General features: G+C 47.0%; 1 protein-coding gene across 1 annotated transcript in view; it reads left to right on the top strand.

Moving 5' to 3' along the window:
- The window catches only part of LOC136060174 (perilipin-3-like), a 41,501-nt gene extending 24,703 nt beyond the window's left edge, over positions 1-16,798 (top strand). Inside the window, 8 exon segments of the mRNA XM_065754505.1 lie at positions 14,449-14,644; positions 15,143-15,225; positions 15,416-15,477; positions 15,479-15,615; positions 15,618-15,662; positions 15,834-16,033; positions 16,169-16,300; positions 16,425-16,798. Coding sequence (XP_065610577.1) covers positions 14,449-14,644; positions 15,143-15,225; positions 15,416-15,477; positions 15,479-15,615; positions 15,618-15,662; positions 15,834-16,033; positions 16,169-16,300; positions 16,425-16,784 — 1,215 coding nt within the window. The 3' untranslated portion in view covers positions 16,785-16,798.
- Positions 16,799-19,009: the final 2,211 nt, after the last annotated feature.

Raw genomic sequence — 19,009 nt, 5'->3', positions numbered from 1 at the left:
CTGCAACACCTAGAGAAACACACTGCAGAGATGTTTGTCAAGACTGGGACACGTGCCACACCTCCAGCCTTCAATCTTATTACTTATAATTGATGACATGAGGCAGCAGATGTGCAAAAGGAGAAAAAAGAACCTAAAATTCTCTTCAAAGCGAAGGAATTACACTTTATTTTTTAATCTCAGCAGACACACTCTGGCTAGCTGTCTATTTATTCCATTCCCTCCCTCTCTGTTCCACCTCGGTGGCCCTTCTGCAGCCCACGGGACTGCCTTTCCCACTCCAGTACCTTCTAGAAGAGGTCTGTATGTCAAGGACCAGACACACATGCACCGTAGGCAGGATCAGGGTGGGTACTTCAGGAACTGCCCATTTCTTGAGATAAGGGACACCAATTTGCAGAATGAGACAAAATTTTCTTTTCAGTTATGTTTCCTGCGGAGTCATGCACAATTTTTTTTCTTCATTGAGGCTGATGGCAAAATTTCTTTGTATTTGGAGAATGAGTTTGCAAGGAGCCCAGCTACTTGCTCTGGTGCATGGTGGTCTGTACGATGTGGTAGCTGACAGACAGCATCCATCCCATCCCACGTTTCAAGCTCTTGCTGATGGAGATTCCACTCTTCTCTACATTTTGCTGTCCCATTGCCAGTGGTCCCATCTACCACCTGTCTCATTCCTTGCTCACCTCGAGCTGAGCCCATTGCCTTTCTCTCCAGCTCTTGCAGGAGAACTTGTTATTCCCTTGCAAGCTGAAGCTGTGTCTGGTTTTGATCTCTCATTTACACTACACAGCCTTCAAAACTCTCCTGGCAGGTGATGCTCTTCCGTGCTGGATTTCTAAACAACCTGAAGCATTCTTGAGCAGGCACTGGGGTTTGTTTGGAGAAGACACCTCACTTCTTCCCATATAGGAACATGGAAGAGCTGGAGTCCATCCATCCTCAGGGCTGCTCACAGGTATCCTGGGAGGGGAAGAGATGCTCCCAGCACTGCCAACATCTACTGAGTGAGATGGAGCAGCACCCATCCCTGAACTGGGGCACCAGCAGCACAGGGGGGTGTTTGCACCAGGGCAGAATCCCAACCTCATGAAGGACTAAGCTGGGCTCACTATGTACCTGCAAATGGCATCTTCTGGAAGATATCGCTGTCTTATACATTCCTGCAATTTATTCCTTTGTGACAACCCCAAAAGATGAGTTATAAGGCTCTTAAAACATGCCCATAGTTGAAAAAGTAAGAAATGGATCTAAAGTGTTCCTGATCAATAGCAAGCATTACTTGGTAGCAGTGGTTCTTGGAAACATAGAAAGACCTCACAATGTTCCTGCTCTTTGGGGAACAATTTCTTCATGGCTAGTTTGGTTTTCTTGCACAGAAAACATATTGCTTGTAAAAGGTCATATTGCTACTCCGTTTTACAGTTGGGCCCACGGGGTTTTCCCCCTTCCTACAACCAGAGCTTTGAATCATTTAAAATGAGCAGCTCTGGAGCCAGAGAGGCTCTGGAGAGATAGTGGTGAGGTCTGGCTTTTCTAATCCCTTCAAAAAGGAAGTTCAGTATTTTTGGGAAAAAAAAAAATAAGAAAAGAAGAAAAAAAATGTGCACAGCTTTTCTGGCTGTCATTAGTGGGTTTTTCATTTTCTTTTTAATAACTCTACAGCTAGCATGTGCAGACAGACCTGAATTCATCTCTTTCCTGGGCTGTCCCTTTGCTGTCACCTCACCCTGCACCTCTTGTCTGTTGGATGGGACATGCTGCTGTCCCCAGCCATGGCCCTCCACTTGAATGAGTGATGTCAAAGTCCCCACCACTCAGCAACAACTCAGGCTTTTGCTAGTTCTATTTACAATATCTCACGGCTTTCTGTTTGCTGCCCACCCTGCCCTAGGTGCAGGTATTTGCAGCAGTATCTCTCTTCTTGATTTGGGTTGAGTGTATGATGACCATAACTCTCAGCTAGACCTCAACATTATTGCAATGAGCCTCGTGTGTTGAATAGTGGAGAAATGGCTTGTGAGAGCATGCATCTTTGGTTGCTCCTGGGCTGTATGGTGGCATCAAGAAGCACAGAGAAAAAAAAAGAGAATATAAGACATTGAATAAATGAGCAGAGCATGAGAAACAGCAACAGCTGGGAACAACTAATTCCAGCCTTCCTCAGAAGCTGGGTATGTTTTTCCAAAATGCCTGTTAATTTTTCACATCACCGTTCAATTATTGCATTACTGTGCTTGGATTTTCACCCTGGTGTATAGCAAGCTGGTGAAAGTCAGTCTGCTTCTTCTCCTGGACAAGATCTGCTTCCTGAAGCAAATGTTAGTTTATGTTCCCATGCTGGCTTGGCTGGATCCACAGCTTGGTGCTGTTCTGTGGAAGTCACTTATGTTTGTCAGATGTATTATTTTTCCATTACAGAAAGCCACCAGCCTGCTCCACTGGCAGTGCAAGAGATGATTTTCCCCTCTTTGAGGCCCTTGCTCTCACCCATAGAAAGGAGCAGCCTCTATTTCCCAGGTTGATCTTTGAGGACGGCTAGAAATACACCACTGCTCCTCTGCAGGGTACACACAGCCTGCATTTTAGTTCAGCTTTAAAAAGAAGAGACTTTTGGGGCCATCTTGCTCTAAATCCTCTGCTGCACCATGTCTGGCATCAGCTATTCCAGAAGACAGCATGAAAACACCATGACTGTGGTGGGCCTTCGAAGTGATCCTTTCTGAGCCCTAACCTTAAGAGCTCCCAGGAGCTGTGCTGCCTCTCTCAGTCTGTATCATTTGTTTCTGTCTCATTAGGCTGGCAAGCTAGCATGCAGTCAATAATATTTCCTACGCTTTCCTTCTGTGACAACAGTACTTAAAGAAAAGAACATCATCTGGAAATTAAAGAAATTTAGTTAGAAAGCTTGTAGGAAGGAACCAACAGAAAAGATCACATAAAGCAGAGAATAAAGGCAACAGAAATCAAATTGTCTGACAAACATTAGAATTCATATTACGAGTAGAGAAAAGTACAAAAGCCTTAAAAAAACCCACCAAAAAACAAAACAACAATATAAAAAGCAATGCCTGACTTCAGAAATAAAAAATATAAGGAACATAACAGGTGATTTCAGATTTGATCCTGTCTGAAAGAAATCTGATTTCAAAAGGGAGAATGAAGCAATTATGAAGAGACTTCCACAAAAGGCTGCACGATAAAAGATTTGAAATGTGTATCCTCCAAACTACTTTAAACGACAGCAAAAGAATGGGATACGTATTGCAGTACACTAACGCTGCAATGTGTAATACAAAATGTTCTGACAGTGAAAAAAAGTATTTTGACAGGTATATCAAGCTCTGACACCCGTTTCAGTGACCCCATAAAAAAAAAGAAGGGTAAAAAAGAATCATTTTAAAATAGCTATAGGAACCAGCTAGGAAGGTCCTGGATGCAAAGCAGCTCACAATTATCTCAGTGGTTGGAAAGAGATCAAACCTTAAATCTGTGCTATTTTTACGAGAAGCAAAGTAGGACAGTCATAGCACGCTGCTCCAGATAATAATGCAAACAAAGGCTACTTGAGAGCACACTGTCAGATACAACACCAGCAAGCCGTGAGCTGTGAGTGGAGCTGCAGAGATTTCTGGAAAACTTTCCCAAGAACCAGCTATCTCATGGATGCAAGAAGAGGAGCTCTCAGCCCTGGCCCACCAGGACCACTGCTGGAGCTCTGAGCACTGAGTGTTGCACAGGACGTGGGGCTCGGGCTGCACTGACGGCTCCAAAGGGACTTTCAGCAGCAGGAGGAAAGGCATCATCTGCTTTCATAGACAGAGCTGAGCCACATGTCCCCCAGGCCTGTGGTGCAGGGATGGCCACGGGGGCTCAGGATGTTGGTTCTGAGGGCTGCTGGAAAACATACTGCTGTTAATCATGGCATGGTAGAACGGAATCATAGCATGGAATCATAGAATGGCTTGGGCTGGAAGGGACCACAAAGGATCATCAAGTTCCAACCCCCTGCCATAGGCAGGACTGCCTGCTGCTAGATCAAATGCTAGATTAGGTTGCCCAGGATCATCCAGCCTGACCTTGAGCATCTCCAGGGATGGGGCACACACAGCCTCTGGGCAACCTGTTCCAGCCCCACATAGCCCTCTCAGTGAAAAACTTCCCCCAACATATAATCTAAATCTACCTTCTTTTAGTTTAAAATCATTCCTCCTTGTCCTATCATTATCTACTCACTTTTCTAAACTCTCTTTAAATACTGGAAGGCCACAGTGAGGCCTCCCTGCAGCCTTCTCTTTTCCAGACTGAACAACCCCAGTTCCTTCAGCCTGCCCTCATAGTAGAGCTGCTGTGGCCCTTGGATCACCCTCATGGCCCTCCTCTGGACCCCATCCAAAAGCTCAACATCCTTCCTGGGTTGGGGGCCCCACATCTGGATGCAGTCCTCCATCTGGGCCTCATGAGGGCAAAACAAGGGGCAGATCACCTCCCTTGCTCTGCTGGCCATCCCTCTTCCGATGGAAGCCAGCATGCCATTGGCCATCTGGGCTGCAAGTGTACACTGCTGGTTCATGTTAAGTTTTTCACCAACCAGAACTGTGGCCTTAAGTAGGTACATATTTCTCCCATAACTCCTTTACAATTAACATCCCAAAATATAATAAAAATTAATAAAAAGCTGGTGGCAGATGAGGAAAACAATATGTAGATGTTACAGTCAAGTTGCTTTTGATAGCATTGGTGTCATCCCATAATATGTGTACCTTTACGAGCAATCCTGATTGCCTGGCATCATGTAGCCACATAAGGCTGGATGTTTATTTGCAAAAACTATTTGCCCCTGAGGCCCCTAGTTCTGAAATTCAAAGGCAAAATAACTGGGACAGTCCATAGGCTGCTGTTTGCATACCAGTGATATGCCTGAAATGTTTGTGAAATGCAGTGAACAACACCCTGTGCTGCAGTTAAAGCTGGAGGCCAAATGAGATGGCTGTAATCCACTCTAACCTTGATGTCATTAAACTGCAAATCGAACCACAGTGAGATTAATCTACCAACTGCACCTATCTGGTGGCAGGGCTTTGCAAGTTCTCTGTGATAGTCCAAAGCCTCAGCATTTGTGTTTGGCAGCTACAATTCAACTGAGTGTGGACGACCTCCATTCAGAAAGCATCTATGGATTATAACACCTGCCCTGCAGCCCTCCTGCCAAGAAGTATGACACAGATTCTCCTGCCGAAAATGAAATCTGTTCCCATCAGACACTAAAGATGTGGTGCTTTGGTGCTTTCCAAGAAGGTGAATAAACAGGATGGTTGATAACATCAGATGACCCCAACTAGGCATCTTAATTAATTTCAGCCTCGAGTTACTGGAGGCTTTTCTATCAGAAATAAAAGCTTCCACTCTGTGTCCTGTGTTGGATGGATGGAAGGAAGTTTCTCCTCACCATTCTCTGGGCCTGTGGCTGTGGGTGAAGCGACCAAGGGACCCTGCGGGGATCATCACAATTCATATGACTCAAGTCAGCAAGACGAGACCCAAACCTTAGACAAAATGGGGAGATCAGATTGCATGGAAGATGAAGAAGTCCTGAAAAAGATCATTATGTTTGTGTTGCTCATTTACCTCTATGTCCATGCTTTGGGGTTCAGATGCATCGTTTAACTATTAAGGCATTAAATATCCACACGCACAAAAAGATTAGTCAGCACGAGTTTTCTGTTTTCTGACCTTTTTTTTCCCTCATTTTTATTGCATTTTCTGCCTTTGCAAGATGTGGGTGGAGGCTGTGCTCTGCTTGCCATGGGGTCCTTGGCAGGTCTTTAGGGGAGCAGCTCCAGGGGCTGCTAGGAACCTCAGGCAGCAAAAGAGAAAAAGGGGGGACATGCAGACTGGGAATTAATTTCTCAAAATTATATCAGATAACATATAGGAGAAAATGTTAAGTGCTATGGATAAATTAAACTCAAATGGATTGTGGATTAGTTCACATCATGGTGTAACTATCTCCTTGGGTTTTTAAATTATCCCTACACAATAGTTTCTGAATCCATTGGCTAAATTTCAATCAGATCTTACATTGCAGGGAAGAGATTTCAAAGGTAATTACATTCCCACAAAGTGTAAAAAAATAGGCAACTGAAGAAGAAAAATGTAGCAAAAGTATCCCCATAGAGAGAGAGATCATTGTGTGAGCTCAAAGTCTAGCGGGCACCAGAGAATTGGATGGAGACGGAGCGCCTTTATTGATGTATACATTTAAGATAAAGCTCAGCCAGGATCTGCAGTCAGTTGTGAGACATAAACCCCCTCCATCAGCTCCGCTGTTTGGGTACCACATGTGTTCAAGGGAGACACACAACTGTCTTCCTCCTTACACTGCGCTGGGTGAGTCCTCTCCGGGCCCTAAACACAGACAGAGCAGCTCCAACCACCCCAGCCCCAAACAACATCCTGCACCATGCTGATGGGAGCACCTGCAAGGGAGGACGAGCACAAGAAGCCATCACCCCACTCAAGTGCCCTGCAGGAAGAGGCCCATGCCTTGATGATGGAATGATGGAGAGCTGTTGGCCTCAAACTACTTTCTGCAAGAGTCTGGCGTGGTGTTTTCTGTTACTTGGGACTAAGAAAGTAGATGTGTGCAGTCAACATAGGAAGATTGATCTAGCAATGTAAGTTAATTCACTTTTGAGCACTGAAGATTCATTCTCTTCCACTCATTTCAACGTGTTTCTTTTATTTTTTTTAATAGTGATTTCTGAGACCTTTTCCCCGCCATTCATTGCTAAAATTCAACATGGAGTTCAAAATATGTATCTGGGAAAGTGAACGTATGCAGGCCTTTCCTGAGTATTCAAATTGCCTTAACCTGGGTTGCAAGGATTTTGTTGGAAATAAACCAACGATTTCAAGGTAGAAGAGTAAAATATGGTTGTCACCTCCCCAGTATGATATTACATCTTTAAAATCAAAGGAGAAAACCCCTCACCGGAGAGCTGCTGGGTGGGAGGCAGAGGCCCTCATGTCCTTTCTGTCCTGCTTTATCTATGCCATCCCCAAGGCTGCTGCCAGCAAGAAAGCCTTTCCTGGTGGATCTTTCAGGTACAAGGACAATCATCCTGAGCACAGGGCCATCTGAAGGACTTGTTAGCTCCCACAGCTCACTGCTAAACCAGTCCCCACTGCATCATGTGTGCTAACCACCTCTCTGCTCAAAGGAATATCTTGCCATCGCTTTCACTGCCAGCATGACAGCCACAGACCCCACCCTGGCAGAGTCTAGCTGCTCTGCAACTCTCCTGGGGCCACCAGACCACTTGGCAGGGCAGTAAATCATACAGGTATGTACTGATTCCCTTATTATGCTTCTTCATGCTTATGCCTAACACCTCCTCCTGGGATGGCAGGGAGCGCTCAGCCATGCTAATGAGAAGGTATCACAGCTCAGCAGGTGCCTGACTTGCTAAGACAAACAAGGTATAGGCTGGAACTAATGCAGAAAAAAGATGTCTCTGGTGCTGGGCTTTTCCTCTTTTTGTGTTTTTTTTTTCTTTTTTTTCCCCAGCCAAACCAGCAGTACTATGGGTTTTGGGTTCCTTCAGCAGCATAGAAGAGCACATGATTTACTGAACGTGAAAAGCTACAGAGGGAAAAAAGGCCATGAGATTATTTTGTATCTGACATAATCATTAGTAGTATTATTTCTTCTGCAGCTGAAAAGGGACACTTATAAAACATCTAACAAGCTGCTAAGGAGATTGCCTAAAGCACTGATTTTTAAAATCTGCTGCTAGTGCCTGTTCCTTTGTGCTCTGTACATATTTCAAGCTTCAGTTTCTTTACATGAGAGAGACTTCAAATGAAATTTCTGAAGGGTGTTTCTGACAGTCCAGTGGGTGTTCTCTTCAAATATCGGGCCCAAGTTACATGCTGATGGTGTGACATAAGCAAGCACGATACGCGTGTTTGGTGTGCCCAGACCTCCTGCTTTACATCACAGAAAAGCAATAACCCCCTCTGTGCACACACATCATGCAGGTCCTCCAGATCTATTTCCAATATTGAAACTAAGCACAGTTATCCAAGCGTTAGCCTCCAAGCTAACTAGAGGGTTGGTGGGTTCTCCTATGGGTAACCCTGTTGCCTGCCTCAGCCTGGAACTGCACTGTGGCTCAGCCTGCCTGGCAGTGCTGGTCCAGGGATGGTGGTGGAAGGCAGCTGGTGGCACTTCCTCAGGAGTCAGGCTGCCATTTCCTGCAGTTGTCTCAGTTCACACAGGGTCTAGCAGGAGTGAGATTTGATGAGCAGAGAAGTCCAGCTTGTTCTGACAGCTCATGCGCTTGAGTTTAGCACTGGCAGAAGCACTTCCCTGCATCAGAGACACAGCATGCCTCCTCCTCCTAGAGGGAAGCAAAGCCAGGGGCTTGGAAACTGGTGCTGGCTGGCTGCATTCATTTGGTGCAAGTGCTATTGGTTGCTTCAAAAGTAATGCCTCCTATTTCTTTCTAAAGAGATTAGAACAAAGATAACTATTTGATAGAGCAAATTCTCAAGCTTGCATGCTGCACCCATAAACATCTGCATCAGCAGAGATAACCCACTGTCCCTGTCACCACTGCTGAAACGCAGCACCCGCTGCCATATAGACAAACCTATTCTTGGCCCAGTGTGGTTTAGATGAATACAAGCAGGAAAAGGAAAAAATAAATACAACAACAGATTTCTGCCTTGACCATCAGGGCCAAGCAGCAAAAGTTTCTCTGGTTCACCACCATCAGCTCTCCAAGTTGTTCTGCATTCACTCTGCTGTCTGCGAGCAAAAGGTCTGGGCAATGCCAGTCCTGGCAGCTTCCTCTTGCTCCCCTGTGATTTCTGATTCTGACTGTTCATCTGTTGTACAGACACAGGTGCACTGCAGCTTTGGCCAAGGCAGTGGGGGGCAGTTATCACCATAACTACCCAGCTGCTGGAACCCATCTGCACAGCAATTATGCTAAACTCTGCAGCACACAGGCAGCTATCACCCTCACTACATCTTTCAAAAAAAAAAAAAAAAAAAAAAAAAAGAAAAGAAAAAGAAAAAGAAAAGCCTCGGCCAATACTGAGAAGGATCTGAGCAGTGGTTTCCTGGCAGAGAGACTCTGTTCACGCTGTGACACAGAGCACGAGGACATGCCTTTTAGTCTTACCAGCGACAGATGTAACATGAAATTGCTTGCTGCCTCTGTAGGAGGGTTGATTTTTTTTTTTTAAGGGGCTTAACAAAGCAGCTTGCTTTCTGGAAGAGCTAAATAGGAAAGAGAGGGTGTAAGAGAGGACAGGAGCAATGTCTTGAAAGTCATTGTGGTTTTGAAGGGTTTTCTGCAGGAGTTCTGGAACTGAGTCAAGTTGATGCACCTGCCTCTCTGTTATCAGTGCTTCTCTCCTCCAACATTAGCCAAAGGGAGTCCAAATGCTTGACTTTCTACTTCATGGCAGCTCAAGCTCAGCATAGGTGCAAAAACATCATTTTTTATTGTTGATGTTGTTCTGGGAAAGCTTTAGGGTTATAGGATGCACCCTTCACTGCCTCAGAGCACTGGTGGGCATGGGACAGCAGGAGCTTCCCTCCTCCATCAGACAGCCTGGGGCCCTCTGAAGGCTGTTGGTGTTCTCATCTTCTAGGGAACAGATGAAAGCAGTGGCAGCATCAGTTTTTTTCCAAATCTTTGGATGCCCCATCCCTAGAGGTCTTCAACGCCAGGCTGGATGGGGCACTGGGCAATCTGATCTGGAGCCTGATTTAGTGGCTGGCAGCCTTACCCACATCAGCAGGGCTGGAACTAGATGATCTCTGAAGTTCCTTCCAACCCAAGCCATTTTATGATTCTATGATTTTGAAGGGTTCAAAATGCAATTTATCCTACAAATATCTTCAGAAGTCTCACTCCAGGCAGAGAAAGCCGCATGAACAGCTCAAGAAATCAAAGGCCTTTCTGTTCTTACACGAGAGAGAAAACTCCGTTATGAGTCTGATCATCCAAAGCCTTACTGTCAGTTCTGGCAGGACCTCAACCAACTCAACCAACTCCTCAGCTCAGCACCACAGTCCAGCCTGGGCTCTCCTGTTTGTATAAAGTCACTGTTGCACACATGGCATCCATGGCTGAGGACACAAGGAGCTGGGTGGTGGGAGCCCTGCATGCTCCTCGTGCAGGTAGATGATACACTGCTGTCTCATCCCAAAACAGAAAGTGGAAAGTAGACTGTAAGGCAAATGGCACAAACACTGCTCCTTCAAAGAGGCTCTTCCTTTTTCTAACACTGAGTTTGCCATTAAACGCACTTGAGAAACTACAATTACAATGCCTTGCATTTAGCATAAAATTAAGATCTACGGTGCTTAGGGTCCATCATCACAGCAGTTAATTTCTAATAATCTTCATCACCCAGAGACATAAGGAGATCCATAGATAAGTGGTACAGAGGCACATGCAGCCAGAGCTACAGAGGGCAGTGGCAACTCTGACAGTTAGGTGGAAGTGAAGAGACTTTTAAAAGACCTCAAGTCTTACAGTACTTTGATGATATTATATGGGAACACAAAACTCTGCTATTACATGTCTATGAACATCATTATGAAACAGAAGCAACCAAATCAGCATCTCTGTAGGATCACTGAGCTAAACATTTTTTCCTGTGCATCTTTAAGTTTTCATCGTGCTGAAACTCAGTAGTGCTGCTACCTTCATGCAGAAATACGTGTGATGGTACCAAGTACCCACTGGTGCTAAAGCATTGGGGTGGGGTGGTCCCGAGAAATGTGGCTCAGTCCTCGTGATCAACTGCTTTGAAGTCGGCACAGCCGGAGCTGCAGTGGCTGACTGAGGTACAGGGTGGGTTTTCGGGAGGCTCCAGTCTCTCGGGAACCGAGTGAGAGCAGCGAGTCCCGGCAGACCCCGGCAGCTCTCTCTCGCGAGAGGCTGACGTGGCGTAGGCGTTGCCAGGACAACGGCGGGGGATTTAAAACGATCAGAACCCGGAAGTACCGCTCAGTCCTCGTGATCAACGGCTTTGAAGTCGGCACAGCCGGAGCTGCAGTGGCTGACTGAGGTACAGGGCGGGTTTTCGGGAGGTTCCAGTCTCTCGGGAACCGAGTGAGAGCAGGCAGTCCCAACGGCTGTTCTCGCGAGAGGTTAACGAAGCGTGAACGAGGTAGGCGTTAACGAGGCATAGGTGTTGCCAGGGTTCCAGCGCCCTCGCCCACACCCCTCAGCTGATTAGGGCTGAAGGGGTATATCCCTGAAGGGCTCAGGGAGGGCAGCGAATTATCACATTACAATTCATATCTATATGTATATTATTATAAACTATTATTTATTTATTTACTTTCAATTTTTTTCATTCCTTTGTTTTTATTTTTTTTTTTTGTGCCATGGTCTCTACAAGACAGAGGGCTTGCCTTAAGAAGGCTGTGGCGACCCAGACAGAAGGTCTGCCTAGAAGTGTGGCTACACAGGTCTCTGGTTGCAAGGAGTGCCAGAGCCTGCTACTACTAGATGAGGGTGCTAAGCAGTTCTCCTGTGCAAGGTGTGAGCAGGTGGAAGATCTGCTTAACATGGTGGTTGAATTGAAAGAGGAGGTTGAGAGACTGAGGGCCATCAGGGACTGTGAGCGGGAGATTGACTGGTGGAGTAACTCCCTAGAGAGCCAGAGAGAAAGGTACCAGGGAGATCCCCCACAGTTGGTGGTGGACTCCCTGACCTGTCCCCGTAGGGCAGAAGGGGGATATCTGAGGGATAGGGAGGGCTGGCAGAGAGTCCCTGCTCGGTACCGTGGGTGATCTCCCCCTCTGCCTCCCCAGTGTCCCCAGATACCCCTAAGCAATAGATTTGCAGCATTGGAAGTTGAAGAGGTGATAAGGGGTGAAGTGCAGGAAGATTCCCGCAGGAGGTCACCAATGGCAAGGCAGTCACCTCCGTGCATTGAGACTGCTGCTGCCAAGAAAGAAAGGAAGGTGATCGTAGTGGGTGGCTCCCTTCTAAAGGGAACTGAGGGCCCCATTTGCAGACCAGACCCAAACCACAGGGAAGTGTGCTGTCTCCCTGGGGCTCGGATCAGGGACATTGCTAGAAGACTCCCGGACTTGATACGCCCCACCGACTACTACCCATTACTCGTAGTTCAGGCAGACTGCAATGAAATATCTCAGAGAAGCCTGTGAACTATGAAAAGAGATTTCAGGGGATTAGGGCAATTAGTTCAAGGGGTGGGAGCACAAGTGGTGTTTGCTTCCATGCCTTCTGGGGTGGTGAAAGACACAGAATGGGCTAGGAAAACACAGGTGATGAATAACTGGCTGAGAGGTTGGTGTAGAGATAGACACTTTGGGTTTTTTGACCATGGGACAGTTTACTCGGCTCCTGGCCTGTTATCTGTTGATGGGACACACCTATCCCAAAGGGGGAAACGAATCCTAGCACAGGAGCTAGCTGGACTCATTGAGAGAGCTTTAAACTAGCTGTGACGGGGAAGGGGATAAAACAGGGCTCACCAGTAAAGAGCCTAAGGAGGCTGTGCTGGAGAAAGGGGCGAGGCAGATATCTCAGCTGAAGTGCATCTATACCAATGCACGCAGCATGGGCAATAAACAAGAAGAGCTTGAAGCCATTGTGAGGCAGGCTAACTATGACCTTGTAGCTATTACAGAAACATGGTGGGACCTCTCCCATGACTGGAATACTGGGATTGATGGCTACAAGCTCTTCAGAAGGGATAGACAGGGAAGAAAGGGTGGTGGCATAGCTCTCTATATCAAAGAGTGTTTTGATGTTGAAGAACTAGTGGTTGGAAATGACAAAGTAGAGTGTCTATGGATAAGGATCAGGGGGATAGTCTTTAGGAGTGACATCGTGGTGGGGGTCTGTTATAGACCACCTAGTCAGGATGAAGAAATAGATGAGATGTTCTATAAACAACTCGTAGATGTTGCACGATGGCCAGCACTCGTTCTCATGGGGGACTTCAACTTCCCTGATATATGCTGGAAATACAATACTGCGCAGAGGAAGCAGTCCTTGAGATTTCTAGAATGTGTGGATGATTGCTTCCTGACTCAGCTGGTTCAAGAGCCTACCAGGGGAGATGCCTTGCTTGACCTGCTTTTCACTAACAGGGAAGGACTAGTAGGGGATGTGAAGGTTGGAGATTGTCTTGGCCGGAGTGACCATGAAATGGTGGAGTTTGCTATTCTGGGTGCCGTCAAGAGGGTGACTAGCAAAACTATTACCTTGGACTTCCAGAGGGCAGACTTTGACCTGTTCAGGACGCTTGTTGCAAGGGTCCCTTGGGACTCGCTCCTGAGGGGTAAAGGGGCCCAGGAAGCCTGGATGCTCCTCAAGATGGAAATCTTAAAGGCACAGGAGCAGGCAGTCCCGGAGTCCCGTAAGTCATGCCGGAGGAGCAAAAGACCAGTGTGGATGAACCGGGATCTTTTGTTGAGACTCCGAGAGAAAAAGAGAGTCTATGTCCTCTGGAAGATGGGTCAGGCTACTTGGGGTGACTACAGAGAACTGGCCAAGATCTGCAGGCAGAAAATTAGAAATGCTAAAGCCCAGCTTGAAATTAGGCTGGCTACTGCTGTAAAGGAGAACAGGAAACCCTTTTACAAATATATTAACAGCAGGAGAAAAACTAAGGAAAATTTCCCTCCTTTACTCAACGAGGCAGGCAATATAACCAGAGATGATAAGGAAAAGGCTGAGGTTCTCAATGCCTTCTTCACATCTGTCTTTAATAGACAGGACAGTTATCCACATGGTACTTGCCCTGACCTGGAAGTCCGGGACGGGGTGCATAATGCACCCCCTGTGATTCAAGCAGAGACGGTCAGAGATCTTCTCCTCCATCTGAACTGCCACAAGTCCATGGGGCCAGATGGGATCCACCCAAGGGTGCTGAGGGAGCTAGCAGAGGTGATTGCCGAGCCACTTTCTGCCATCTATCAGCATTCCTGGTTATCTGGAGAGGTCCCACAAGATTGGAGGCTTGCCGATGTGACTCCCATCTACAAGGAATTTCAAGAAAGAAAAAAACATCTTCAAGTTGCGCCGGGGAAGATTTAGATTAGACCTGAGGAAGCATTTCTTTTCTGAAAGAGTGGTCAGGCACTGGAATGGCCTGCCTAGGGAGGTGGTTGAGGCACCATCCCTAGCGCTGTTTAAGAAGCGTTTAGATGAGGTGCTAAAGGACTTAATTTAGTAGTTGGGTAGAGATAGTGATAGGAGGATGGTTGGACTAGATGATCTTATAGGTCCTTTCCAACCTTATGAACTTATGAACTTATGAACATGCCTTGGTTTCGCAGATAGGTGTTTCAAATGGGTAACTGGAAGAAGCTTTGTCACTGCACTGAAAGCTTAGCGTTGTTTTCATGCTTAATGGTGGTTTTTTTTCCCCACCTAGGATATAGTAAATCAGTTGACTGACCTGACAATGAGCAGCTCTGCCTGTGATGTGGCTTCTACAGCTTATGCCTCCGCTAAGGAGAGCCACCCCTACATCAGAACAATGTGTGATGCAACAGAGAAAGGAGTGAAGAGTTTGACTGAAGCCACAGCCAGCTGTGTGCAGCCAGTTCTGGTTTCTCTGGAGCCTCAAGGTAATTCCTGGTGTGCGTGCCCCTCTGAAGGGCTTCCTTCCTGAACTGAAAGGGATCAGTGTGGAAATGCACAATTACCACACTAAAATAACAAGTGTCTGATGCAAGTCTGGGTGACCAGCCTAAGTTCGGTCCAAGTCCAGGGCAGGCATCTCTTTTGTTGGTAACTACTTGATCTGGAACCTTCAGCATGTGGATGTTTGAGCAGAAAGGGTGGCTATGCATCTGTTTCATCAAGAACTCAAGAAACCTGGAGGGGGTGGGAAAACACCATGTAGATGGCTATGGTCCATGTCAGTTAAAGCTTGCTGTAATCAAAGTGAACAGGTCTGTGTGATGAAGGCAAACTGCTGTGAATTCATCTTGCAGTGGAACATGCCTGGCCTGGTGGTCTGGATGGGGACCTTCACCTAGGTTCTTGCAGAACAACATACTCGGTCTCATAAATCTTGAGTGTCAGGAAAAACAAGCTTGAATTTTTTTCTTGTTTCTTAACAGTGGCTGCAGCAAATGAGTATGCCTCCAAGGGTTTGGATAAACTGGGGGAAAAGCTTCCACTTCTTCAAAAGCTAGTGGACCAGGTGAGAATTAAAGGCTGCTTTATTCTTCCTAGGCTTTCTAACCTTGGGAGTGAGGCAAGCTCTCAAGGGATGAAATACTCCTGAGGCACAATGTAAGCTCTTACAGGAGCAGGTAACATGCAATTGCTGTGCAGAGAACTTTCAGTGCGCTGTATATTCCAGTCCCTTACCTGGCATCTCTCTTTTGCAGGTTATCTCTGAAACAAAAGAGATGGTGTCATCCACAGTGGCTGATGCAAAGGATTTTGTGAGCGGCAGAGTTGGTAGATGCAACAAAAGAGGCCCTTCACAGTGGTGTGGAGGCTGCCAGATCCCCAGCAACTAGCAGCGTGGGGATGGTTATGGACTCCAAAGTGGACCAGATGGATGTAAACAGAGCAGGAGCTATGCTGGGAGAACAGGAGATGACTCTCTCCCCATTGGAAATGAAGAATTAGGTCAGGAAACGTCTGAAATGGGATCATAAAATTTGAGACAGTTGGCCCCATTCCTTGCTCTGCTGGTTTGGACTGGGGCTAGTGGGAAGTGCCATGCTGGAGGCCACCTGGCTCCTGACACCTCTTTGCTCTGCCTGGTATGAACCATTGATTTACTGTCTCTTTCCTCAGCCAAACTTGCAGCAGCTGGGGAGGGTGCAGATGTAATATCTCTGGAGCAGCAGTTGGAGAAGAGGAGGTATTTTGTGCGGCTGGGGTCTCTCTCTGAAAAACTTGACCAGTTTGTCTACCTGCACTCAAAGGATAAAATGAAGCAGGCCTGGCAGGGCATGCAGGAGGCTTTTGGACATCTTCACAGCATCATTGAGCTGGTAGGTAGAGCTTGGTGTTCCTGCTGGAGGGCAGGACTTGACTGAAAACTAGGCTTGGTCTCACTTTCATTGTTTTGATAAGCACCTGTGTTGATTGCCAAGACAGATCAGCTGGTATCTTTTTATCTCCCTCAGATTAAGGTGTTTAAGCAAGGATTTCCTCAAAAGCTTCAGGAGGAGTTGCAAGAGCAGCTATGCCAGATGTGGCTGGATTGGACTAGGAAGCTTTCTGAAGAGAGTGGAGATAGGAGCTATGCAAAGCCAGAGGTATTTACCTGGGAAGGAAAGCAAAGAGTGCTGGGAATTTCCCTGACAAAAGTTTTTAGTTCTTTCTATTTTTTTTTCCTTGAAGTAACTCACTTCTCATATTCTTCCTGCCTCCTCCTCGGAGATGGAATCTCTGGCCCTGCTCCTGGCACGTAGCATCACACAGCAGCTGCAAATCACCTGCTCTAAAGTTGTGTCTACAATCAAAGGCCTTCCCTCAAGCCTTCAGGATAGGTTGAGATGCTCTTTTAATATTGTAGAGGAGCTTCATGCTTCTTTCTTGGCAGCAAATTCCCCCCAAGACTTGTCCAGCACTGTCTTGGGCCAGAGCCAGGAGAGGCTGGCTGTGATCTATGAATACATGGAGGAGCTGCTGGACTACCTCTCACATAATAAGCCTTTGTCCTGGCTAGTGGGACCATTTCCTCCTTGGGAGGAGCAGGAGGAAGTCTTGCAGGAGAAAGAAGCGGTCAAAGGTTGCTGAGGATCTTGAAGCGAAGCTCTACATGCTGCTGTAATTGCTTGGTCTTGGCCTTCTAACTGAAGGTGCAGTTGCCATAACTTGGATGACTTTTTGGTACTAGTGGTTAAGTTTTTAATAGCTTTAAAGGGAGGTGATGATTTTAGCAGTGTTGCTACCTGGTGTTTGAGGCTGGAAGAATGGTCTGGAAGGTCTCCTGTGCTTCCACCTCCTTAGGAAGCTGTTTGTGCATGTCTCCATCAGTGTATCTAGTTAATGCTTGTATCCAAAGCAATAATTGTAGTTGGTTTTAGTCCTTCAAATGGTACGCTGTTTAAAGAATTCTTCCTAAAAGCTGCTTGTACTATGTACCCTACATAAAATAGAACTATAGCATGCAGGAACTTATGCTGTATCTATTCTATTGTGAAGAGACCCTGCAAGAGTGAGTGCAAACGTGATCTACTTTTCCTTCCCTCAAGAGTTCTTGCATGCAACTAAGCAGTAATGCTTTTATTTAAGTTAATGGGAGGGGGGAGGGCTGGGTTCTGGGAACTCACTTCAAATGCTCTATGCAGTGGTGTTCAGACTTGTAGGAACTGCAGCTTGGGGCACTGAGAGCAGATACCCATCTTTCTACTACTTGTTTCCAGGTATCAGAAGATTAGCTTGTATTTGATCTCTTTGGGAGGGCAGGAAGAGGTAAAGTAAGAATAAAAAAGGTCTAGTACTGGACTGGAATGTACTAAGCCCTAGCTCCCTCTTGCTTAGAGGTCTGAGCGCCCTCTTGGCATGTCCCCAAGCTCAGGGGAACTGTAGGAAGCTGTCAGGTTTCAGCATCCTTCTAGGTCTAATTGTCTCAGTGCAGTTGTCTGCTGCTATCTGGTGATGACTTCCCTACTCAGAGTGTTTTTATTCTTCTGATTTTGAGTGAAAGCAATGTCATACAGTGTATTTGTGGAGCTGAGGCCGTAACACAACTGCTTTTTGTGTTCTTCCTACAAATTAAACAAAGTCATGTCAGCTCTGATCCTACAAAGTTTCAGAACTGAACACTCACTCCTCAAAACATTGCTGAAAAGCTGAGCAATGGCAATGCATGCATAGAAGTAAAGCAGGGACCCACTGTGAGATTGAGGTACAATAATGACACCTGAAACACAGAAGTCCCACTCCACTGCAACCTTCCTGCTATGGTTCTGTGTCAGGTGGAGGCTGTGGTGGGAGCTCTTTGTGCCCTTTACCTCCTTCGGCCTTCTGTGCCCGGCACCGAGCACAGGCCGTGCCCGCAGCCTGCCCTGGGCTGTTGTGCCCGGGCCCCTCCCCAGCGCTGAGGCCTGGGCTGGGCCCTCACCCCGTGGGGCAGAGTCGTTCCCACTGGGGACAATGGGAGGGGATGTGGGCGTTCCCAGATACCCAAATGGAGAGGCACGGACTCATTTGTGCTTTAAAAATAATAATAAAAAAAATGCTTAGGCTTTTATTGTTGTTAATTCACGCTGCCCATTTAATTTGTTTATGGCCCAGTGTTGAAACAGAAGTCCCAGTGGAGTAACTGGAACAGGCCTTCGTGCTGCACTTCATCCCTTCTTCCCGTCCAGACCAAAGTCCTCCACTTCTCCAAAGGAACAGCTGCCTCTGTATCTTCTCTGACGGCGCCTGGAGGCCGCAGGGAGCTGGGGGCCATCTGCTGGACTCCACCTGCTGTCCCAGCACAGCAGCTTGTAGGACAGCAGTTCTGGTCCTTCCTGTATCCTCAGAGATCAGGGAAGAAGAGGTGAGAGGTGTTGGGGAAGGATGAGGATGGAGGACGGGGAAGAAAGGGCGGCAGGGAGCAGCAGCTGGCGCAGGGGCTCTCTGGTGGATGGTGACTGCTCTACGCCAAGATTGAAATTGAGAGCCCCTGGTGCTCTGCCAACGGATGCAGCAGCGTCTCCAGGCAGACACGATGTCGGGGTGCCTGCCCCGCCTCGATGGAGGTGGATCCACCTCCATGGGCTCCTCCTCCTGAGGGACGTCCACCTCCATGGGCTCAACGCTGCTCTCAGGTGGATCAACATCCATCGGCTCCGGCGTGCTGCTGCTCTCCTCAAGCTGTGGCTTCTTTGGTGGAGGAGGATGGATCCTCCTCCACCAAGGACAGCACAAAGTGGTGTCACAAATTGACTTCATCAATTGCTCCTTGTGTCAGCAAGCTGCCAGCAAGGTGCAGGTTGGTTAATGACTGGTGTTCTGTTGTCAGGGTCATC

Source organism: Cyrtonyx montezumae, unplaced genomic scaffold (assembly GCF_038088225.1).
Source record: "Cyrtonyx montezumae isolate F1298 unplaced genomic scaffold, pur_monq_1.0 scaffold_9, whole genome shotgun sequence".
Classification (NCBI taxonomy): domain Eukaryota; kingdom Metazoa; phylum Chordata; class Aves; order Galliformes; family Odontophoridae; genus Cyrtonyx; species Cyrtonyx montezumae.
This window is presented reverse-complemented; position numbering and strand designations above follow the sequence as displayed.